Source organism: Corylus avellana, chromosome ca2 (assembly GCF_901000735.1).
Source record: "Corylus avellana chromosome ca2, CavTom2PMs-1.0".
Taxonomy (NCBI): domain Eukaryota; kingdom Viridiplantae; phylum Streptophyta; class Magnoliopsida; order Fagales; family Betulaceae; genus Corylus; species Corylus avellana.
The window spans coordinates 40562275-40587560 of record NC_081542.1 but is presented as its reverse complement, the minus strand read 5'-3'; the positions used below and the strand labels follow the sequence as shown (position 1 = coordinate 40587560).

General features: G+C 33.9%; 3 protein-coding genes across 3 annotated transcripts; 2 read left to right on the top strand and 1 right to left on the bottom strand.

Moving 5' to 3' along the window:
- Positions 1-6637: 6637 nt before the first annotated feature.
- On the top strand, positions 6638-7529 carry LOC132171749 (pathogenesis-related genes transcriptional activator PTI5-like). Its single transcript, XM_059583142.1, has one exon. The coding sequence runs from the start codon at positions 6679-6681 to the stop codon at positions 7282-7284; it is 606 nt and encodes a 201-aa protein (XP_059439125.1). The 5' UTR covers positions 6638-6678; the 3' UTR covers positions 7285-7529.
- Positions 7530-11770: 4241 nt separating this feature from the next.
- Positions 11771-12677, bottom strand: LOC132169789 (ethylene-response factor C3). Its single transcript, XM_059580756.1, has 2 exons — positions 12428-12677; positions 11771-12336 (listed from the first exon to the last, which is right to left on the bottom strand). Exons 1-2 carry the CDS (start codon positions 12675-12677, stop codon positions 11771-11773), a joined length of 816 nt encoding a protein of 271 aa, XP_059436739.1.
- An 8499-nt stretch (positions 12678-21176) lies between these two features.
- On the top strand, positions 21177-23801 carry LOC132169788 (GDSL esterase/lipase At5g45960). The gene is made up of 5 exons (XM_059580755.1): positions 21177-21432; positions 21551-21681; positions 22439-22672; positions 22764-23037; positions 23608-23801. Exons 1-5 carry the CDS (start codon positions 21177-21179, stop codon positions 23799-23801), a joined length of 1089 nt encoding a protein of 362 aa, XP_059436738.1.
- Positions 23802-25286: the final 1485 nt, after the last annotated feature.

The following is a 25286-nucleotide window of genomic DNA, read 5'->3' as shown; positions in this document are numbered from 1 at the left end:
TCAATCTACCACATTCCCAGCACCATGTTTTCAGCCAGTAATGCCAGGAAGCCATGGACAAGATCAGAGAGCAAGGCAAGGAAACAGCTGTCAAGGAATAGGGTACAATAGGATTATACAAAATGGAGGAAATCATGGAACAGGTGGGATTGAAGGTGTCGTCTTTCAAGGGCAACCTGGAATAATAAACCAGGCAGAAAATCATGTTGCGTTGACTTCCAGATGGGATGGTGTAGTACCATTACGGCCATTTGGCGTTCATTATTTACCTTATCCCCCCAGCCATGATCCTGTACAAAGGCCAAGACCACCTTAGTTATAAGGTATATAGACATTGTTTTCTTCTTGTTCTGTTTTTTTTTTTTTTTTTTTTTCATCTTTTATATATAATTTTTTTATATTAACACTAATTTTGTGGATGAATTCTATTTTTGGCCATTAAATTTTTGAAGAATGTATTGGACAACTATACATCTTTGAAGCTGTAATCATCTTCTACTATGTATCTCATATGCAGTGTGTTAAAAAAAAAAAGTGTGCCAGAATTATAATCTTGTATAATCTCTCTTTAATTGAAATATATCTTATAATCTATATAGGGCATGTTGTTTTCGTAATTAATAATACCAAAAAATTTAGTTAGAAATCAATTATTCTTTCATTTTAGAATCATATCCTATCTAGGGCTGGCAACGGGTTCAAGTGTCGGGTTCATGTCAACCCGGTTAACCCGCCAACCCGTTTATGCCAACCAAAACATGACACGTTGGGTGACCCATTTATGACACGAACCCATTTAACCTAAACCCTAACCTTAAAATTACGTATCGGGTTCACGGGTCGTGAGTTAAATTGTCAACCCTCAATTAAGTTAAACTTAAAATTTACTTAAAAAAATAAAAATTTAAAAAATAAATAAACTGTATAAACGTGTTAATCTGCGAACCCGTTAATGTCAAATCCGAGCACGACACATTTATGACTCGAACCTGTTTAACTTAAACTCTAACCCTAAAATTACATGTCGGGTTCGCGAGTTGCGAATTAAATTGCTCGCCCTAATCCTATCCCCTTTGATAAGGCATCAATTTGTTTGCTAGTAAATCTTTTGCTCTCATACAAAAGTTTTGTGATTGAATCCCTTTCATTTAGATCAAAAAATATATGGGCATACAGAAGAAGGGGCAACCAGGCCATTATGTAACCCAACCTTTGAACACATAAAAAAACATTATTCATGAAAGATATTAAAAAGTGATATAATATATTACTGCCACTCTCATTCTCACTGAAAAAGGTGATATAAGATATTTTTTCAATAGAAAAAGTGATATAATATTCACTAATCTCTGAAAAATAGATTGCGATAACTCCTCCCAAAAAAGTTTTTTGGTTGACTTTTAATAGGATGACAATAAAAAGGGTGGTAATTTGTATTGTTTGGACATAGATATAAAGTTATATAGATCAATATAATCTAACCCAATTAAATGGGTCAAATTCTTCAACTACAATCCCTTAATTTCATGTTGCATTCGTGTCGAATTTACTATGTTAACCATTATTCTCCGATGGATTATATCATGCAAAAGAAAGATGAAATCTTCACAATTTCTTGGCTTGGATAGATGCGGTTCCCTTTGCCAATAGTGGAAGGCTTGGCTGCTGGAGTGGTTATTTGGGAGGCATATTCCTAAGCCATCATCACTACTGCTTTATAATATTTACTAGGATTTTTTAAAAAAAATAAAAAATAAAAAAATACTAGGATACTATACTTCTCCAAAGTTTTCAAGTTCATCCAATTATTTTGGGCAGAGAGAGTGCTCTTGTGCTGGCATAACCCAGAAATGAGCAAAGTGGGGTTGCTTTTGATTGAATAACACATGTGGAAAAACACCCATCTCTTCCATTGCCCTATTTTGTTTTCGTCTTTTTGTTCTTTTAAGATTTATTAAAAAGAAAGAAAGCTTGATGGTACTTGGAATCGATTGAGCTGATGCAAAGTGAAATTAGAGCTCTAAACAATTTGTGTATAAGCAAGATTATATTAAATTTGTTAATTATGTAATTGTTTATGCACGTCGTGAAAAGACATGTTTTTTAAAGTTTCTCCTAAACTATTAAATGAGTATGAGTATCGCGCGGTTCAGGTACTCTGAACATGACTGCCAAAGACGTGTTTGGGACACTCGGATCGTGCAGCATCCCTCTCTCTCGTTTCTTGTCCGAATTTCTTAAAATTTGAAAATGAAATTTCATAGAAACCCGTTCGTGTAACTTATTTTTTTTCTGGGTAGCTTGACTTGTCTTAGAATAAAGCCAGGATTGGTAGGCCAAAGGAGCTTGGGAAAAGGATTGATCGGCTGAAGTTTGTTGACTGACTAAAAAATTGGGTTTAATTGTTTTGTGCTCTTGCTTTTCTACCCACTTCCCATTCCCCACCTTATCCTTAAGCCAATCGCTATTTCATTACATCTCTATGGCGTGCTCTTTTGGGCATAGCTATATTTTCTATTTAATCAAATACCTGTCCTTATTTAGAGTTGTCCTCTAAATTGAGTTTGAAAATTTTTCCTTCAAATTGATTTATAATAATGACATGAGTCATTTGAACATGTCATTATTATACATTTTCAAATTTAAATTTTTTTAATTCAGTTTGAAGGAAAATCATGTCCTATACATTATGCTTGATCACTCATCCCCTTGAGTACTGTCAAGTGACATCAAACCCACTTACATTTACACCAATAAGACCAACTTGTTATGTAAACCGGCCTGCAAAATATGCAATACCAAATTTCTACCCCAAATGCAAAATTAAGCACTTCAATAACGAAAGGGCAAAGTTTTCCTCCAAATTAGGTTGTGAAAAATTCTTCCAACCTAATTTATAAAAGTGACATGTAATATGACATGTCAATAAAAATAAGTCATTAATTTGTTTTTTTTTTTTAACATATTTTGATTCAAAAGTTAATTTTTAGTATTATAAAGTTGTTTTATGTAGCTTTTTATTTACAAAATGCTAGGATTTAAGCCTCCATTAGACTCGTAGACAAACCAAAAGAACTTTGTTATAATTAGATAATATGAAGAAATAGTCTACTAATTATGAAAAAAAAAAAAACCATAAAATTAAAAACCTAGTGGTTGTCCTTCAATGGCTCCTATTTGGTTCTCTGCAGTGCCTGTCTTACACCAACCACTTAACAATGATCGTTACTTTTACCGCAATGAACCCTTCATAGAGTTTCTTTGCCATTTGTACTACTTTGTGCAGTCTTGAAAAATACCCAATTTGCTTATGATTCTTTTGGGACCATTAACAATCACCATTACCTGCTATTTGGTCCATTTTAGATTGAATCCGGATTCTGTTCATGTATTTGCACTGCTTTTACCATTTACTCAGAAATTAAGACTCTTATTTTCTGTCTGTCTCTCTCTCTCTCTCTCCAGTGAATAGTCTACAGTCTTGGTCCATTCAAACCACATGCATCCCAGTCTCCAATCAGGACCCTCTTCGTTTCTCTTTCTCCACCAACAAATCAGGACTCCTATTTCGTGGTTATTTTGAATTGGATTCCTCTTCTGCTTTGAAAAGTCCAAAATCCTGACTCATCCCCAAAACCAACCCCACTCGACAGCTTACGGCACTGATTACCTCAGCTTCGCACAATTAAGGTGTGATCAACTCTAATTGCGTGCGTCATCATCGCACCCACCGAAAAGTCTCTTCCTCCTATTCTATTTACCTACGTATGTCACCTAGGATGACGTCATCTAATATTAATTTAATTTAAATTAGGATTACAAGGACTTTTTCAAATTTAAAATTTTTTAATTTTGTCCCTTTCAAATTTTTAATTTAATACAAACTACTTCTCAGTTAGGATTTGGAAGAGTATGAAAAATACTCAAATATCTTCTATTTTTCGTTTTAAAAAAAAAAAAATAATAGTAAAATAAGGATAAATTTAAAATTTTATAAATTTTTAGAAGTATAAATATAATTTTATCATTTTTATCGTCTGTTTTAACGTTTAAAGAGAAAATTGCACTAAATTAGAAGTTCAATTGGTAAAATTGAGAATTTTTAAACTTTGAAAGGGCCATATTAAAACACGAGAAAGTTTCTCATTTTTATTTTTTGGAGAAACTTCATTAAAGACCTCCGAACTTCCACCCATTTTAAAATACTCTCTTAAACTTCAAAATCTTTTAATTTAGTCCCCTTAACTTTCAATTGCTCTCAATTTGGACCACTCCGTCAATTTTAGCAGTTAAAAATACAAAAAAAAGATTAAAATATTCCTGATTTTTGTTTTTTTTTTTTAAATAAAAAAACGTTTTGAAAGTTGAAATTTTATATAGAAGTTAGGAGTATAAACGTCATGTAACGTTTAAAATCTGATGGAGGGTCCAAATTGAGAGCAATTGAAAGTTTACGGGACTAAATTGAGAGATTTTGAAATTTAAAGAGGTTTATCAAATCGAGTAGAAATTCAGAGGTCTTTAGTAAAGTTTCCTCCCCTTTTTTTTTTTGTTACTTCAATAAATTCTGTGGTAAAAAACTTTTTTTTTTTTTTTTTTCCTCAAATTCTATTTATGTGGACGGGAGTGGCATGGGTTCCAGTATGATTACTCCAATTATGAAAGTCATTAATGGTATTTAATTATTAGTTTTTTAAAAACTGGATAAGATGTTGAGATATTTTACAATAAAATATTTTATTTAACGAAAATATCGAAACTAGACATATATAGTTGCTAATTATGCTTTTCTTTGTGCCAAGAAGATTCCCTATATTATCTTCCATGCCCATCGCTGAGAGATTATTGTGTGCATCGCGTGCCCTAAAGCCTAAATGAAATTCTCACATCTAGCCATCGTTTAAAGTTGACATCACCACCAACGACACTATCTATTTTTCTTTTTGAAAATTTTGTTCACGTTACCGTCGGAATTGACCTTCACCCAAATTTCTATGCACACACTTTATTTAGAATATTCAACGGCTAAATTATACTTCATCCTTCCAAGATGTATAGCTTACATCTTTATTAATTTATATTTACACTTATAAATTATAATTCACCGCAACTCATTTTTTAACACTATTCTTTTGTTTTGAGTAGCACTCTAAGTCAGATTTGGTCGTTAGTTGTGATGAGACCGTCACGCCTAGAGTACATGTGACGGGCCATTTTTTTTTTTGGCGTCATTTACGGTCGTGGAGTTAATTATATTTTGTCCCCACCAAAACCAACACCCATTTACCCTTACACCCATAAACAGTGTCATGATAGCCGCATAAAGCATTTTTCATTCATACTTAACGGTCAAATCTAATTTAGGGTGCTACTCGAAATAGAGTGGTAGTTTGGGGGAGCAAGTTACACTGAATTGTAATTTTTGAGTGTAAACACAAATGAGATGTTAATTTGGGGGTACAAACTACAAAGTGTAATTAACCCATAGTCAACATATGATGGAAAATTAGGGTGCTTTATGAAGAAATTTATAATTAAATGAAAAATAAAATAGAAAATCGGAACAAAGAGAAAATGGAGAGAAAAAGATTTACAGGTTGTTCAATATTAGACATCTACATTCATCACTAAGGAAGAACCAATAGAGCTATGTTATGCCCTTATTGAATTAATCTGATTATGTCGTAATTTGATTAATCTGATTATGTCGTATATAACTTACACGTAATTTGAATTTCAAATGTAATCTTATCCTACGCAAATTCCTTTATATATTGGATAAACAAATCATTATCATTTATCCAAAAGAACTTATATAATTATCATATACTCTAACAATCCATCAAATTCAACACGGAAGTTTGTGAAAATTTGAGTTTGAAAATATTGAGATATGATTTGATTCCTTGATTATCTAGGATTTGTTCCTCCTTTGATTATCTAGGATTTATTTCTCTTAATTAGTTTCCATGTATGTAGAAGCACACTTGTACGTCATTATTAGCTTTTATATTTGAATTGTATTTTCCATTTCTTAGTCCATAGTTTATGGGATTTTGTCCCCCTTGATATACTATAAAACATAGCTCAAAGATGCAGAATAATATATGAGAATTCATTTGCTTTCCATGTCTTTGTTCAATCTTGTTCCAAATTATATTTCTTAACAGAAAAGATAAATGATAATTGCATCCCCTTTTATCTTTGTTTGGTTTATTGTTGTATGTTTTGTTATATATATATATTAAAAAAATAAAAAAAATAAAAAAGAAAAGGCAAATGCTTGGGATAATGGAGCATCAAAAGTTGGTAACAGTACCTTGGTCCCTCAGGACGATCTTTGGGGCATCTTTAACCCCAAGATTAGCAGAGGAGCTAATCCCTTTGTATATATATATATAATATGGATAAGACCACAAGTTGCGAAAAATAATTTATGTTGGCTACGATTCTTTTCACACCAAAATCACAAATATGTATTATCAAAAGGAAATCAATTGTAATGTATACAGTCCACCCACCAACCAACAAGTGGAAGAAGAATTGTCCATTTCTTCTCCTTTGGTTCGTAAAGCCTTCGTCTTTTCCCAAATATATAATAAATCTCGTTGACCCCACATTTTGCCTTTTATATTCCAACGATAAATACAAGTCTAGAGCCACCCCCAAAGACTCTTCATGAGTCTTCAGAATCTCCACCACAAAACCTCCCCTCCAGAGCAGAAGAAAGTACAGAGAAAAGCCATGGTTTTAGCCTCCCAAAGCGATCAGCTACCATTCAATGAGAATGATCCACAAGACATGGTAATATATCAAGTCCTCAATGAAGGCTTGGCTACCAACAGCTCCTTGGTACCCCAAAGGCACCAAACCAATGCCTCCAGCAGCCTCGAACCCAACCGGACCATCGGCAAGAAGCACTACCGAGGCGTGCGGCGTCGGCCATGGGGGAAATACGCCGCCGAGATTCGCGACTCGGCTAGACACGGCGCGCGGATATGGCTCGGCACCTTCAGCACCGCCGAGGAAGCCGCCTTGGCTTATGACCGGGCAGCGTTTCGGATGCGCGGGGCCAAAGCCCTCCTTAACTTCCCTGCGGAAGTGGTGGCTGCATCAGCCTTGCAAAGATTTCATCCAAGTTCAATCTCAATTAAGCAGGAGTCAGCAGATTCTTCAAGTGGAAGCTCTAGCACACATTCCTTTGGGACTTCTTCTTCAAGATTAGAAGCTGAAAGTAGCTGTAGCCCCCTCACCGTGGGAGAGGCTCCAGACAAATTGTCATAGGTTTTCCAAAAATAGAAACAACTTGACATGATCAAATTCCATGTTTCATATAATACAAGGATATAGATAGATGTTTGAAGGTTTTTGATTTTCTTTTGGTCTCTCATGACGGGTCCCTAGCTTCTTGTGTATATAAGAGGTCTAGTCACGAATGTACTGAAGAAAAAGTATCTTATTGTCTGTTTTGTGTTGTAATAAGAAGGCCTTGAGGCCATAGAAATGCAAGCTGATGGTGGAAGAAATTAGTGCTATGAAATTTTCTACAATCTTTGCCTGTTAATACGAATCAATCACGCCTTCAAAATTTACATGGGTTAAATCCGACACGGGTTTTGGAATTGAAATTCACATAATCACGTGTTCGAATTACTAATAATTTGAACAAATAATATGATAGAGTTAATTATATTATCCGCCCCGATCAGGTCAAGGCAGGCAGATTTCACTAATTAGCTGAGAAGCCAATTGGTAGGATACAGTGATGCCATTGACCGATGACTAAATGAAACATTTCTGGCCTTCTGGAAAGACATATGAAAGCTTAAGTATTAAAAACCCTTAGCCATCTCATAGGCTTAAAGATAATGTAGGTTTTTGTCTCTTTCCACACAAGTCACTGACTGATTAATGGGAAATAATTTATTTATTTATTTATTTTAATAAATTGAAAATATGAACAGCTGGTCCAACACGACAAACAAATATACAGGTTATCTTCTCTGCCATGTGATGAATTACTACCTCGTGTTGTTGTCAAAATGTTCGAGAATGTCTCATACCATTTTTGGGGGTGGGGGGATGTTTGATGAGAAATTTTATGATCTCTCTGACAAGTCTTACATAGGACTTGTATACATGTTTGTTTCTTCATTTTTTATTTATTTTTTCTATGGAACCTTTTCCACCGTTCAAAGGTCAAACCTAAAGAAGAACCAGCTATATTCAATGAATAATCTCTCTCTCTCTCTCTTTTTCTTTATTATATTTATTCAAATAAAGTGACTTTATAAGTTTTATCTTCCGTGAATCATAAGTATTATCAAAGTGAAATGTGGCGTTGTGGTTATCCAATGTTACTATAATTATAGTAGTACTTATTTGTCGGAAGTTTAACAGGAGGGGCTTAGACAGTGAGAACTGCACTCTCAAGTTTGACAGAACCATAGTCTTATGATTCTTATCCAATCCACTAGGACATCAATGATAATCAAAAACAGTTAATACTAATCAGACATATCTAGGAGTTCGAACCCATGTCCTAATATATACCTTAATCACTTAAAAATTTCTTTGAGTGCGACGTTAAGTTGGTCACAAGTTTTCCTCTGTTGGTATGAAAACATTTGAACAGGGTCCATAAACTGTTCAAATGTTTTCATTTACCAATATGATGATGTGGGGTGGTTGATTTTGGTGACAAATATTCATATAATATGATTAGATCTTTGCTTATTAAATCTAAACTAAAAATTGATCAAAGTTTGGGTGTGAATGGGAGGCCACGCTAAAAGATATAATGGTGTGAATCAAATGATTGAATAATCAAGATTGTCTTTATATATATATATATATAGTTGTCAATATGAGTAAAGCCAAAATGCATGTAGGTTACAAGGTTTGTCTGCTCGACAGTTGTACGTATACCATATACCAATAGGCATTTGGGTAGTCTTTTTCCATGGTATGAACTGTCGCATTCTGTCATTCCAAACACATCCCACTTTTGTTTTTGTCTCTGCAAAATTATTGAGAGATATATCATAAACAATTCGATAGAGTTTTCAGTATCTGCAAACTCCGTAGATTGTGGAACTCAAAAAAATCTGCCAAGCAATCTCTTTTATTTGATTGAATCACGTACGTTAGATCATCAATTATCTCTCAAAACTTAAGATGATATGAAAAAGTTAATTTTATTTAATTAATATTTTAACTACGTAGTCTGTAGATTGCCAAATATAATTACTTGCCCTCCCTGCTCATCTTTTAAGGTGGCCATCAATGGATCGCACCCCAAATTACTCTCCTGCTATAACTCTATAAGATAGGATTGGCAATAATTATTGAAAGGGGAAAATATTCAACTATCACTCTTTTTGTACTTATGCCTAAAAACTTTAAAAAGTGACATTAATTAAGGCCATTCATACTACCACCACTTGTCAAATTAGACACGTTTACATTTTTCTTCCCAAAATACCTTTAAATTTGTTTTAAAAAAATAATAATTTGACAAAATTAAATAATAAAAAAACTAAAACTAAAAAAGCAAAAAAGGGATGCCCTTAATTTTCATATTAGCTCTCTTAATTTTTTTTTTTTTCAAATTATAATTTTATTTATTAATAATTTTAAGGGTATTTTGGGAAGAAAAATACCAAAGTTCATAATTTAACATGAAATGATAGTATGTCATTTTTTTAAAAAAAGTTTGGAAGCATAATCGTAAAATGGGTGATAGTTCGGAGGGCTAAGCCGCTAAAGCATACATACTTCTGCTTATAAAAATGAGAGAGGACCTAATTTAAAAATAAATAAATACTCTTCTTAGCCTTGATTAAGTTAGGGTGCATTTGCAATTGCGATTTCGCAAGAATAATTTGCGTTTTTAATAGATATCGCAAAATATAAGGCGTTTAACATTGCGGTTTAAAAAACACTTAATTTAAAATAGAAAAAAAAAATATGCGATTTCTATAAGCAAGCTAATGGGTGCTTATTTGAAAATGTACGAATTTAAATCAAAATCACGATTTCGCATAACAAATATTTGATAAAATATATATATATATATATACTTTTTAACATGTTTTACAAAATGCTTTTGTGATTTTAAAAAGTAGAGATTTCAAAAACGCAATTTTTAAAATTGCACTTGTTAAAACCGCAATCTCAAATGAACCGTTAATGGGGTATATACGACAACATATTGTTGTGATGCATCTGAAAATGATGAGAGATCATAATTAAACAATCTGATAATTAAGAGTTTCAAGTATCTGAAAATTCCACGTATTTGCTTACCTATGTTGTTAGAAAAGAGGTAGTTGGAATCCACACGACAATTACAAATTAACCTCACTGTCCCAAAGACAAAAACAATGAATCTACATGTTCCTAGAATTGGGTAAAGTTTTTCTAGTCTACCTCTAAACATAAAGTAATTTTGTCCTCAAATTGTAATTGGACCGTCACAGGTGATTACGTGATGGTTGTCAATGGAGTACTCATGTGACCTCAATTAGGGGATGACCAATAATATAAATAAATGATTTTAGTCTATATGGTAGAATCAAGATTGACGAGGTCATGAAGTAAAAATATTTATAGCGAAGCTATTCAAAAGGTTTTTCAACTCACCATACCAGAGGGCTGACTGGGAGCCTCCGATGGTTAACTCATTATATAAGATAAGTTTAATTAGAAGACTGAATGAAAACTCCTCTCCAAGAAAAAGTTTAATTTTTCTCAAGTTTGAATGACAAATAAAATAACACATGCAAAGCATGACTTTATATAAGATGAGTTTGGAGTGCTCTCGAAATAAAATTAAATTACAAAAATACCCCTAAAACTTGGAGAGAAAGAAAGAAATACATTAATACCAAAAATTAATTTGGAAATTTGGAGACAAAAAAGTAAATAAAGAAAACTTGGAGATAAAGTTTAAAAAATGAGTAATATTAAGGACCATCTTTTTATCCTCTTAAAGTTGATGTGGCTTTCAAAATCACAATTTGATCAAAATCCAAATATGATTCATCTGAAAATAAAAACCCTCAAAAGTCAAAACTTGGTTGCCTTGATTAACACACGTGTCATTGAGATAGAATAACCGACTAAGATCTTTAATTTGTTGGTTCTAAACTATATATACAACATCAAAAAACCTAAGATGTTGAGCTGTTTATAGCATGTTTGAGATTGTGTTTGAAAAAGTGTTTTTTGACCATTTTTGGACCCTTAAAAGTGCTCAATTTTTTTACCAAATGGATACTTTTTTCTTTAAACGGACTTTTTTGAATGTTAAACACAATTTTAAACCCTCAAACACACATCCAAACATACCTTAAGTAATTGTATATCGAAATATTGGCTATACATATTTTGGGAGTTTTTACAAGATCTAGCAGAAAGTTCGATACCTTAAATTAAGAGTTTTTTAACTTTATGAAGGTAGTTTTAAAACACGTAGAAGTTCAATGGAATTTTGTATAGTTTCTCCTTTTAGTTTAAAATTCGATCATGTGACGCATCTACATACAATGATCCATCTCTCTGTTCTTCTAAATCATACAAATCACTAGTCTAAGACTATGAGCAACAAAACTTATGCTAGACAAATGCCTAATTACAAATAATCCATACCATCTAATTCCCTATTAATTTGGATAATCCATATTAGAAAGGACTGTCAATTAGATGCAATATTTATAAGTATTTTACAAAATATAAGTAATCAGTAATAATCTCATCCTGTGTTTTGTCAAAAAGAAGACAGCAAACTGTCCAAGTAATCACTCCCCAAGTCCTGAAACTCAAGAACATGATCAAATCCATTTGCCTGCATCTTTTCCATGCTTCTCATTCTCTTCAGTGCAGGAGGCTGTTCAATCACCATGCCAATATCTTCTTCCCACTCTCTCAATGCTCTCTTTCGAGGATTGAAAACTTTCCCACTGCCTTCTTGAGGAGTTATAGAAGAACAATTCACATAATTTCCTGAGCAATCAAGTCTAACCATCTCAAGTGGGAAGTTAAGATATGCCTTGGGGCCTCTAATTCTCAACGCCGCCTTGTCGTAAGCTAAAGCCGCTTCCTCCGCCGTGTCAAACGTCCCGAGCCAAACCCGAGCGCCTTTTCTTGAAGAGTCTCTAATCTCTGCAGCATACTTTCCCCACGGCCGCCGCCTCACTCCCCTGTAGTGCCGTGTTGCCGCCTTCTCGACTCTTGCATTTGTCTTTTGTAAGCACGAGCCGGCGCCACCGGCACCATTTCCTTCTACACTGTCATTACAAGACCTTTCCACAACATACCTTTCACGGACAATATCTGTTAATATAAATTAAATAATTACATTCATCTCTTCGTATAAGATTAAGTGATTATTTAACATGGTATCTATATAAGCAAAAATAGTCACCTTGTGAATCAATGAGTTCTTCCCAGGCCTCAGCTCCCATTGATATCCACCTTCCAAGACTTGGTAGCCGTTGTAGAATTTCCATGGAGCCATCTCTCCCATCAAGACTAGGCAATTCTTCCCATGATCTGCAATTTTCTGGTGCATTTCCTGTTCCTCCAGACGCTCCATCCCCACCAATAAAGCTCGCCCACACGTTCTCTAGAATTGCTCCGGATTTTGCTGCAAGCTCTCCACCATTCTCAGCCATATGACAAATGACAAACTCTATCTCCAAAAGTCACAGAAAATGGAGAAGAAATATATAAAAAGCAATAGAGCCGCAAGACGCGTAATCTGAACAGCTCATCGATCAGCTATGCTTTATCCAACTCCATCAATGGAAAACCAGATGGAAACTTGTAATTTCAGCCACTGATCTGCTAAAATCATGGAGGATAACAGGATTTAAACACTAAGAAAATGAGGTCAGGTTGTATATTGTGTTGACTTGTGTGGTTTCTTCTAAACTTTGATTTGGCTTAATCTATGTAGGTTCTATGTACTTTGCATATTAATGGAGAGGTAAACCTCCCTGCAATTCATTATTGATTGCATAATTAAGGAACAGACAAGGAAGAAGACTTGAAAGCTAGCTTAGAGTGTCATCTACATTTTTTTTATATTTCCCTTTGATTTTGGCATCGAAAGGTCTACCTGTATACAGCTCAAAAAAAAAAAAAAAAAAAAAAAAACAAGCCATATTATTGCAGAAGACTTGAAAGATCATTTGTGTGTTTACTTTCATTTTTTATGCTGCAGGGTGATCAGATTGTAAGAGTTTTGTATGATTTTAGGGGATTAGCAGAAATATTTTGTGCAAACCAAATTGACCAGTTGCATGCTGAAGTTACTGAATTTAAAAGGATAATGCTTGTGTAATTCTGAAACCTGGTGGTTTCTTTGGAAATACATATCATAAAACTATGCAATTTTTAAATCTTTGTTCCAATTGAATAGTCATAACCCAATTTGGCCCTTTTCAGACATTCCCTTCCTCCAAACTGAAACCTTAAAAGAGACGTACGTACGCTCTCATTTCTCAAGTTCTTACAATTAATTAACGTTAAACATGTTCCATCTTTTACTTTTTCTCCTTTAAATAACCAAGTGCAGGCGTGGGGGATTGCTAATCCACACGTTTGAAGCTCCAAACTAATGAAGTAAAAGCCTAACAAACATCATAACATGATCCACTTAGTCCAAAAGTTTAAGGTTAATATTTTAATTAGGATTAATTACTATTTTAGTACTAAGGTTTTCACGTTTTTATTTTTTTTCCACATAAATTTCAATTCGTATTATAGATGGTACCTGACTTATGGGTAAATACAAGTTTAGTACATCTGTTACCATTCCGTCCACCAAACTAACGGACTGCAATGGGGGTCATTTCGGCCACTTCTTGTGGTCAATCTGAGGGGTGGCTCGACCACCCCCAAGGCCCTTGGAGGTGGTTTTGGTCACCACTTTTGGCCATTAGGGGTGGGCAAAACAACTCCATGGCAGTCTGTTACTTTTGAAAAACGCTATGCCGACTCGAAAAACTTGTTTATCACAATTTAAGCGGAATTACTACTAAGAAGCAATAAACAATTCAATCACCCAAAATATATAAAGCAATAAAGAGGCAGACACAGATATTTTGGTTACGAAGAAAAAACCTTTTAGAAACCAATCTAAAAGTAAAATCTCTCTGGGGCAGCCAAACCCAGGAAAATACTATCAAAAGATTATCCAGAGATTACAAACACTATGAACACTTACAACCCTTTGCAAGACCTTGACTCTGTAAGATCGACAAGCCTACAACTCGTCTCTTTGCTCACAATCTTCTTCAACGTGATTCTCATTTACCGGACCCTTTCGATAAACTTCTCAACTATAGATTTATCAAAGTAATAACTAAAATTCTAAGAAATTCAATTTAACGCTCACCACATATGATCTCTCTTAGCACAGCCTTCGACGAATTCTTTGGGGGTGAAAATTTGTGCTTCTCTCTTCTATAATGATATATATATACTCCTGACAAAGCACTAGACCTAACCCACTTAAAATCACGTTTTTGGGCCTAAAACTTACGGCGTGTCTGGACAGGATAATGAGCTGTCCGGACAGGGCTTTGCAGAGCAGAAACAGAGTTTCTGGAAATGCAGTCCGGACCCGGGGAAGGCCTGTCCGAACAAGGCATGCAATGCGTGAAACAACATTCTGGAAATGTTGTCCAGCCTTGATCAACAACTCCGATCGATGAGCGTTTGAGTCCGATTGAGTTGAAATTTTGAAGAGATGTTCATAACACATGAATCTGCATTATGAACGGTGGAGATTGGATTCTGAGCATTCTATATCAGTGTTTGAGCCTGTGAACAGTAGTATCTGCATTTTAAAACTGAATTAAGCCAACACAAGAACTAACAAACTCCCCCTTTGGCAATTCAGTGACAAAACCAAAATGTCGAGCCAATCCCATCATCTCCCCATATTTACTCCCCCTTTTTGTCACATAATGACAAAAAGTCTTCATGTTTCCTGAAGCACTTCACAAAATACATCAAGGCATATGTGGAACAGGAAGACATAAATAAAACTCATGATAAAAAAAATGACGTAGAATGCATGATCACAAAGAAACATCAGCATAACTCCCCCTCAATATATGACTCAATTAACAACAAGAAACTGAAAATGCAAAACATGTTTCTCCCCTTCAAAAGTCAAATGAACACACATGATACACACATCAACGTCTCATGTATTTCAATAATGAATATCCCAAACATGCACAAAATATGCAAAATATACATGAGATTAAAAATGACAAGGAACTCATATTGCTTAACCCAAGCAAAAGACACTATGTTCCATTTAACCCATGCTTGTTTGGTGTGTGTGTGTGTGTAAGCCATTCAAAGAAAAAAATAGTCAACTTACAAAATGAGGAGAAAGCTTCACCAAAATGAGGTTTTGACAAGTATATCAAATCAAAAGTCAAATCTTATCATACTAGAGCCTAGTCGCTCTCATCCTATACATTTCTCTTTGTAAAACAATTTGCACAAATTTGACACAGTGAAATAAATTCCTTTTGGAATATGATCTTTTGATTTTATTTGTTTCACTATTTTGTTTATTTTTCTCTTTGAGAAAGTGTCTTTAAACTTTTGGTGCTTATCACAAAAGAGAAAGGAGGAATTTTTAAACCCTAAGTTCAACTAGCATATGGTCTATTTGAAAAATATGCCTAGTCAAAAACCTTATATGGTTACCTAACAGACCTCACAAATAACAAAATCTCAATTTAAGCTTAAATGTGTACAAGAGATAAAGCATAGGCAAAATGTACCACATAAGCTTAGGCTTTAGGTAACCACAAAAACAAGTTCATTGACACAAATTTTCATCTCATGCATATTAAGAACATTTCAAGACGCAAGAAATTAAATCCATGAAAGCAACATGAGAAATTAATGGACTATCTAGGTGCATAAGACAAAAGAAAGAAAAGAAAACAATCAAAGTAACACATTTTTGTCTTTTTGAAATTTTTCACAAAAAAAATGCACATGAACGAAAACAAATGCAAAACAAGCAAAAATGCAATGCAAAACAAAACAACATGCTTGAATTGAGATTACAACAGGTAAGACATGAATGTCCTTTAGCATTAAACTTTCATTACATCTTATAGGTCCCACTACAAAATAATGATTTTGTTTAATAACTACTTCTAAGCCTTCATAAGACATTACACATTCATAAACATTTGCTTAGCAAGTAAACAAAAATTTTGGTGATCCATACACAACATCTCATCTATAGGCCCTTCAAAGATCATGATATATGAATTTCTTGAAAAGTCCTTTATGAATATGCCTCATAACAAGAATATCAAAACAAACATGTATACATTCTTCCCACAAAAAGTGTAACAACAAAAAAATTGCAATGCATAAGCTAGAAAGCAAAAAAACATGCAAAGCAAAGAAAAAAAAACATGCTATAGGATTTTAAAAAAAAATAAACAAAACAATCATTCCTAGGCATGTTATTTACTCACTTAAATTTATGTGAGATCACTATCACTCCCCCTCAATGGGTGAATGGTACAATCCTTCCTAACCCAAACCTTCTTGAAAAAAGGTGTAGAGACGTGAACATTTTCAATCTTGTTTAATTTAGACAAACCTCCCATCATCATTGTGCATAACCCCAAAGGTTCTTTCCTAGAAAAGGAATTTTTATTTTTATGCACATGAGGTTTTAATTTAAAACAGTTGGGTCGAATGTGACCAACTTTTCCACAATAATGACAGGTAGGGATAAACCTTTTAGGGGGTAGATTCCTAGGAGGATGTATGACTTTATACTTGGAGTAAGATACGCAAGATTCAATATGAATTTTCTTAACTTTCTTACCTTATGAGGTCGAGGTAACTGTTGTTTTTCTTTTTACCAAAGAGTTCTAATTTTTCTGTTTTAACAAATATTATCTCGGAAGTAGAATCATTGTTAGAAGAGAAAGAAAAACGACAATCAAAACTTAACTCAGATTTATCACAATCAGAATTCTGAGTATGCAACATATTCTCAAGGAAATTGCTAGAGAATTTTCCAATTGAATTTCTGACTTTTTTAATTTATTCTCTAACAAATCAAATTTAGAACCTAAAACAAGATTTTCAGATTTTAAAGAATCAATTAAAGAATGTGATTCAGACAATTTAGTAACAATAGATTCTTTCACATGTTTAAGATCTTGAAAATCCTCCAAACAATTTGTGTATTGATGTCTCAAAAGAGTGAATTTTTTCAACAAATTGTTGAATGAGTTTATAAGATCATATTCCCTTTGAGAAGTATTCATAGCAAACAGGAGTCAACAGATCTCACTCAGGAATTTAATCCAAATAGAGTGAACCCACTTTGATACTAATTAAAAGAGGCTAGCTGACTCCAAAAACTTGTTTATCACAATTTATGTGGAATTACTACTAAGAAGCAATAAACAATTCAATCACCCAAAATATATAAAACAATAAAGAGGCAGACACAGATATTTTGGTTACGAAGAGAAAACCTTTTAGAAACCGATCTAAAAGTAAAACCTCTCCAGGGCAGCCAAACCCAGGAAATCACTATCAAAAGATTATCCAGAGATTACAGACACTAGGAACACTTACAACCCTTTGCAAGACCTTGGCTCTGTAAGATCGACAAGCCTACAACTCGTCTCATTGCTCACAATCTTTTTCAACGTGATTCTCCTTTACCGGACCCTTCCGATAGACTTCTCAACTATAGATTTATCAAAGGAATAACTAAAACTCTAAGAGATTCAATTTAATGCTCACCACATATGATCTCTCTTAGTACAGTCTCCAACAAATTCTCTAGGAGTGAAAATTCGTGCCTCTCTCTCTTTCCTATAATGATGTATATATACTTCCGACAAAACCCTAGACCTAACCCACTTAAAATCACATTTTTGCGCCTAAAACTTAAGGGGTGTCCGAACAGGTTAATGGGCTGTCCGGACAGGGCTTTGCGGAGCAGAAACAAAGTTTTTAGAAATGAGGTCCGGACTCGGGGAAGGCCCGTCTAAACAGGGCATGCAATGGGTGAAACAACATTCTGAAAATGCTGTCCAGCCTTGATCAACAGCTCCGATCGATGGGCTTTTGTAGTTCGATTGAGCTGAAATTTTGCAGAGACGTTCATAACACATGAATCTACATTATGAAGGGTGAAGATTGGATTCTAAACATTCTATATCAGTGATTGAGCCTGTGAACAGTTGCCTCTGCATTTTGGAACTGAATTAAGCCAATACAAGAACTAACAACTTTGGTTGACAGAATGGTGATGAACGTATTAAATTGGTATTTACCTATAAGTCATATACCATCTGTAATACGAATTGAAACTTAAATAAAAAAAACAGAAACGTGAAAACCTAAATATTAATAAGGTAATTAATCCTTTTAATTAACATTTTCCCTTATATGTAGACATATTAAATCACAACAGATCAATACCATTTTGTGATTTGGCCTTATGATTCTTGCTGAGTTGTCCCAATCAATGTACCTTAAACCAAATTGCATAGTCATCATTGGCTGGCCATTTCTTGATGCCTAAGAAATTGGTTTGGTTTGGATGAATAACTGATGAGATGAATATAATTTAGAAGCCGCACGTACGTGTCACCATAGAAAATGAAAAAGAAAACAAATTAAAATACAATCAAAACGACAAAAGGGGAGGCTAGGCTATTATGAGCTTAGCATCAAAGCAAAGCAAGGGATAAAGCCTAGACGCGGTGATACGAAATTAATGTATCAACAGCGAGAAGAAATCGAAAACTGCGGCCGCATTTGACTTTCAATAGGAATGTTTTTAATTGATAGAATAATGGCCCCAAGATTTTGACTTTTTGATTACTTTGACGGCTAGGATGTTGAGTTTGAAATTTCCGATCAATTGAGGATATATGGAGCTGGTTCGATCGAGAAAGCATCTCCACGTTACAATCCCTCGCAAGAGCGATAGGTAAAGATGGACGGACTAGATTGATCACACATGTGGGGGTTGGTGAGATTGAAAGTGTATTTAATGTTGACTCATCTCGATTGATCGAGATTAGATCTTGTTCGACCGAGATTGCTTTTAACAACATGAATGGGGAAAAGTGGGTAGAAAAGATCACTACAAGGTTAAGCCCTTCCATCTGAATTTCATTTGATGTTTTAATGTTTAGGTATGAGAGGAAGTCCATTAAAAAGGTTTTGTAAGTTTAATTACTTGTCCAACTTAATTCTTCTTAGTCGATTGATTTTCTGGGTATGTTGCCTCGGAGTGGTTTTATTTTTGAACAGTTCTTCAAAAGGTTTTCACTTACTCTTTTTTTTTTTTTTTTTGACATGTCCATACAAGGAAAAGGAGAATGAGGATTCAAACTAATGATCTCTGCTTCATAAGGCGTGGTTCACAGCCGATTACTCACCAAAATTACTGTGTCAATTGCTTTTTATATTTTGGTGATTATTTGTTTGTGGTCGGTGAATTTATATTGACAAACGGGAATTCACATTTAAAATGTTCCATTTGAAAATAAAAAACACTTAAAATGACTTGTCATCTAGTGAAAAATTGTTTAGAAGTTAGGTTTTGACATCCTTTTTAGGGTCCATGGGAGTAATCCCTTGCATGGGTTAAATACAAATAGAATATTCTCTTTTATGTTAAAAAGAAAAATCAAATAAAAATATTTGGTTAATCCTTTCTTTTTTTTTTTTCCTCTCTAAGCTAATCTTTGGCAGATCAGATGAATATGGGCCAGTTCCATCTGGCTTATCCGAACCCAAGCAAAAGAGGGCAGAATGGAGATTGGTATTAATTGGACCAATTGCGTAGCTACAAAAAAGAAAGCCCACTACAATCGACGTGATAGGGCCTAGGCCCATCTCCTTGATTAAAGTACAAGAAAAGTTAATTAGGAAAAAAAAGTTAATTTGACAAAAATTCTAGATTCTCAAATTATGTAATTTATACTGTTTTTAAGCATCGAAACACTTAAAAAATGCTACTTATTAAAAGGGAAAAAAATCCACTTTATCCCCTGAAGTTTCAGAAATTTTTTAACTTGAACCCCAAAGTTTAAAATTTGACAATATACCCCTTAATATTTCAAAAAATTTCAATTTAAATCTTATGTTACTAATTTTCGTCAAATTGAATAGAAATCTATGAAATTACTTAATTACCCTTAGGCTTTTTTAAAAAAAATTCGTCCAATTTAACGGAATATTTAAATTGAAAATTTTTGAAACATTAGGGGGGTATATTGTCAATTTTTAAACTTTGAGGTTCAAATTGAAAAACTTCTGAAACTTTAGTGAGGTAAAGTTGATTTTTCCCTATTAAAAATATGGCATGTTAATTAATTGAGGTAACCAAAAAGAATTTTCCTTTTAAAAGGCTTTCTTTTCACTTTTATAGAAACGTTTCTTATTCATCAAATTAAAAGACAATTTTTGGCCTAAACATAGAGAACAAGAACTTAATGAGAATATGACAGAAATTTCCTCAAAACTAGTATGAAATAAAATAGTGCTAAGTGTCTATAAACATTTAAAAGGCACATTAAATTCTTAACACCACTAGTAACAATTTACTAACTTATACTAAATTTAATGTGTCTTTTAAATGTTTATAGACACTTGGCACTATTTTAAATAGGTTAGAGGATATTTCATTCAGACTAGTTTGGAGAAAATTTCTGTCCATAAAAATATACTCAATTTTCAATTGTAACATACTACATTTTTAATATGTAGCATTTTTCAAGTGTTTTGATGCCAAAAAAAAATGGTTAAAATTGCATAATTTGAAAATCCTACTCCCACTCTAAGAACTAAATGGTTCACAGTATGGAGTGTACGTTGAAGTGTTCACTTGGGTCACTTGGCATAGGTAGTTGAGAACCTAAGACTACGAGCCAAGGTTTGGTTCCCAAACCACAGCAACCGACGAGAATACTACAAGTCAAATCTACTCGCCCACATCACCCAACTACAAGATCCCACGTACAACTCACAATATCAAACACAGATATCATCTTCTTCAATTCCATCACTTTCATTCACCATATATATTATCAACGTCAAACTCTTTGCTCTCAGGTTAATTAATTCAGATAACTAATATGGGATTCTCCGACGAACATTCTCTTCCTCTTCTTCTCTTCTTTCTCCACATGTTATGCTTCGTGTCAACAGACGAGGCTTCCAACAAGAAGGTTTCAGCCTTGTTAGTGTTTGGTGACTCCACTGTCGACCCTGGAAACAACAACAATTTAACCACCGTTTTCAAGAGCAATTTTCGTCCCTATGGGAGAGACTTTGCAACCCAAATGCCCACCGGAAGGTTCACTGATGGACGGCTTACCACTGACTTTGTTGGTATGTAAAAGCTTATTCCATGGAAGGAAATTAAATATATATCCTTAATTTCTTTCTTGTTTCTTTGTATTCTCCTCAAAATATATCAAAGCTTTTGTTTGCTGTGTCTCTGTTGCAGCTTCCTATGTAGGTGTAAAGGAGAATCTGCCACCATATTTGGACTCTACTCTTAGCATTGAAGAGATGATGACAGGAGTTAGTTTTGCGTCCGGCGGCTCTGGATATGATCCACTTACACCAAGGCTTAGTGTAATTCTCTCTCTTAAAACTTTTCACATTCTTGCTATATATAAATAATCTGAATTACTGATATTTCTCGCTTTGTCTCACCGGTCGTAAAAAAAACTAGGCTTTTTTTTTTTTTTTTAAGGAAAAGCTTCACTTAATCACTCTTGTTAAAATAATGATTAAGTGATTAAATTCATCTCTTCCTATACGCTTAAGCTTTTAAGACAAATAGTGATTTAATACTCCTTAACTTTCATTATTTTTGCAATTGTCGCATCAAACTTTCAATTTAATGTATCGAATTTCTAATTTTTTACAATGTCACCCTTCTATTTAGTTCTTCCGTTAAATCCAAATAGATGGGGTGCAAAAATTACCAAAATACCCCATTCTTTTTTTTTTTTTTAAAAAAAAAAGAAATTACAAAGATTGATTCGTTGTTTAAAACCGAATTTGCAAAAATACAACCAACACACAAATCATTGCAATTTTTTTATTAAAATAATTGGGGCCTTTCGGGAATTTTGGCAAGATTTAACCGAAAAAAGTAACTAATGGGTGACATTACAAAAAAATAGAAGCTCCATACACTGAGAGTTTTTAAACTTTTGATGAGTAATTACAAAATTTAAAAAAAATAAAAAAATTCATAGAGTTTAATTAAATCATGAACCATTGAAAAAACTGGCTGGTGTAATTTATTTTACGGCGCCTAGCTAATTAAGCAATCAAATCCGATGCTCAATTAATTGGTTTGTGTGGGTTTACTTTGTTTCAGAATGTAATTCCAATATCAAAGCAACTGCAGTATTTTAGAGAGTACAAGGAAAGACTTGAGTCAGCGAAAGGGAAGGAAATAACAGAACATCATATTAACAAGGCATTGTTCATCATCAGTGCTGGTACAAACGACTTTGTGGTCAACTACTTTAGTGTTCCAATTAGACGACAGTTCTATACTGTCTCAACTTACCATCAATTCTTGCTTCAGCAGGCTAAAGAGTACATACAGGTTTAACCACTATCTGTTAAATATTATTTATATCAAAAGTTTAAGCTAATAAAAAAATGCTAATTCAACCAGATTTTGACCATGTTTATAGAGTTTGTGTGACGAGGGCGCTCGAAAGATAGCGGTGGTCGGGCTACCCCCGATGGGTTGCTTGCCAGTTGTTGTCACTCTTTATTCCAACAGAAGTGCCATTCTCCAACGTGGTTGTGTGGAACAGTATTCCTCCATTGCAAGAGATTACAATCTAATGCTTCAAAATGAATTGAAGTTGATGCAGCCAAGCTTAGCAAACAATGGTGCTAAGGTCTATTACATTGACATATATGGACCGCTCATCGACATGATTCAAGACCAAGCAAAATTTGGTGAGTGGGTACTTTATAGAGGATTATACCAACTAATGTGACGTCTTTTAATCGACCTTTTACATCACGCACTTCAAATAAAAAATAAAAATAAAAAACCACTAAAAACAAGACACGTTGCATCAATCTGTGTGATAAATGTGTGTAAAAAATAGCATTATTAGCTCTAAAAGTTTTCTTTTGAATTAGGTTAGAGAAAATTTTTTAAATCACCTTAAAACATGTGACTTTCATATGCATTGTCTTTAATCAGAGCACATGATAATCGGACAAGGATCCTGTGGCATCTCATATTACCTGGGTAAGCACATCCCCTTTCTCATACTCAAGCGATGTGAGATGACACAAATCCTCTCCATTTCAAGATCAGTACATAACATCGCACTATTTAAATTTTTTAAAAGACGTATCAAAATTGACTTTATATACACAGTTAGATACACCAACTTTAAATCATAACCAAATAGAAAGAATCATAGCTAGCCAGTGATAAATCACATGCATGCATACATGCATATATATCCAATATAGCCATGAGGAGCATGTGATCATTTATGATTTTTATTGCAGGTTTTAATAATGTCAATGTCGGATGTTGTGGGACAGGATACCTTGAAGCTTCATTCTTATGTAATCCGACGTCGTCTGTGTGCACTGATCCATCTAAGTACGTATTTTGGGACTCCATACATCCTACGGGAGAGGCTTATCACAACCTTTTCAATGGCATTCGTTCTACACTAGACCTCATCATCAACACTTAATTAGTGATACTAATATTGGAAACTCATGGCCATGGGCAACTTATTCTCAGTTTTTTCACTCGGTTTTGTTCAATAAAAAGCATGCTTATAATTGTTTTTTATTTTTTTTATTTTATGAATTGTTTATTAAAAGAGCCGAACTCGACTAAATTATTTTATTAATAAACAACAACGTAAATATATATAAGGCTTGAACATAAACAATATGTGCCCGAGATCGATGTGAGCCTGCTAATTAAGGGTCTTGAGAAAAGCTCATAAAATATCTAACATTGTGCCCGTATTTGCTTGCTAAATATTTAAAATTGTGGTCCATATTTAGCCCTATTTTTTTGAGAGGTGATGCTAAACAGAACTATGATTGTTTTGACGGCATGTGACAATAAGTAGAAATTAAAAATTGAAGACCATAAAGGGAATTGAATACAAGAAAAAGTTTGAAAAGTATAATCGAACAAGATTGGAACTCGATTGGTCGATAAATAATCTCGTCCCCCGTGAGAGCGATAGCTGAAAATATCAGCATGTAACATGGAGCTTGGATGAGCTGGACAATAAGGATGAGCTGGATATCAGTTATGGATGAGGTGGATGTTAGTTATGTAGGAAGTTGATGATTAGTTAAAGTAGTTTGATAAGGTGTTTAGATGGATAACAGTTTGGTTGTATTCTCACAGCAGTTAATCTTAATTTCTTGATGCATATGTGCTTTGAGTGTAACATTTCATTCATTAAATTTAATACAGAGAAAACTTTCTTCTCCAACTCCTCTGTTTTCTATTTGTTCTTCATTGTTCTTCCTCTGTTATTGCATAATTTGATAGAAAATAATCAAAATCCACTCCTAGTTTCTTCATAGCCTTCAAACAATAACATAGCATGCAGCCAGAATGAAGTTTGTTTGTAAAAGTTATTCATATAGAAGAAAGTCATAGGTTCTGATCTAGAGCCACTCCCGCTGAAAGTGAACATGTCGTTTACCGAGGATGCAAATTAGGTCTTAAGAGGAATAAAGATATTGTGTGCAAGAACAATGGGGTAAATACATTTTATCCCTTTAACTATCTACATATTTGCACTTTGACTTCCAATGTTTAAAAAGTAACACTTGACCCCTCTCAAAATTTCAAATTGTTGCAATTAGACCATTCTGACTTTTCTTTTTCTTCCCAAAATGCCCCAATCCCAAGTTAAAAATAAAATAAAATAAAATTTTATAAAAAGACTTAAAAATTAAGGGGTGGCCGGCCACCCCAGTTGGGCCTAGGGGTGGCTTCGGCTACCTTAGACAGGACACCCATTAATTTTTAATTTATTTTTTCCAAAGTTAAAAAAAAAAAAAAGAAAAAGAAAAAAAGAGGTCAGAATGGTCGAATTTTTACAATTTGAAAGTTTGGGGGAGGGTCAAGTGTCACTTTTTTAAACATTGGAGGTCAAAGTACAAATGAGTGGATAATTCAAAGGAGGTAAAATGTATGTTTCCCA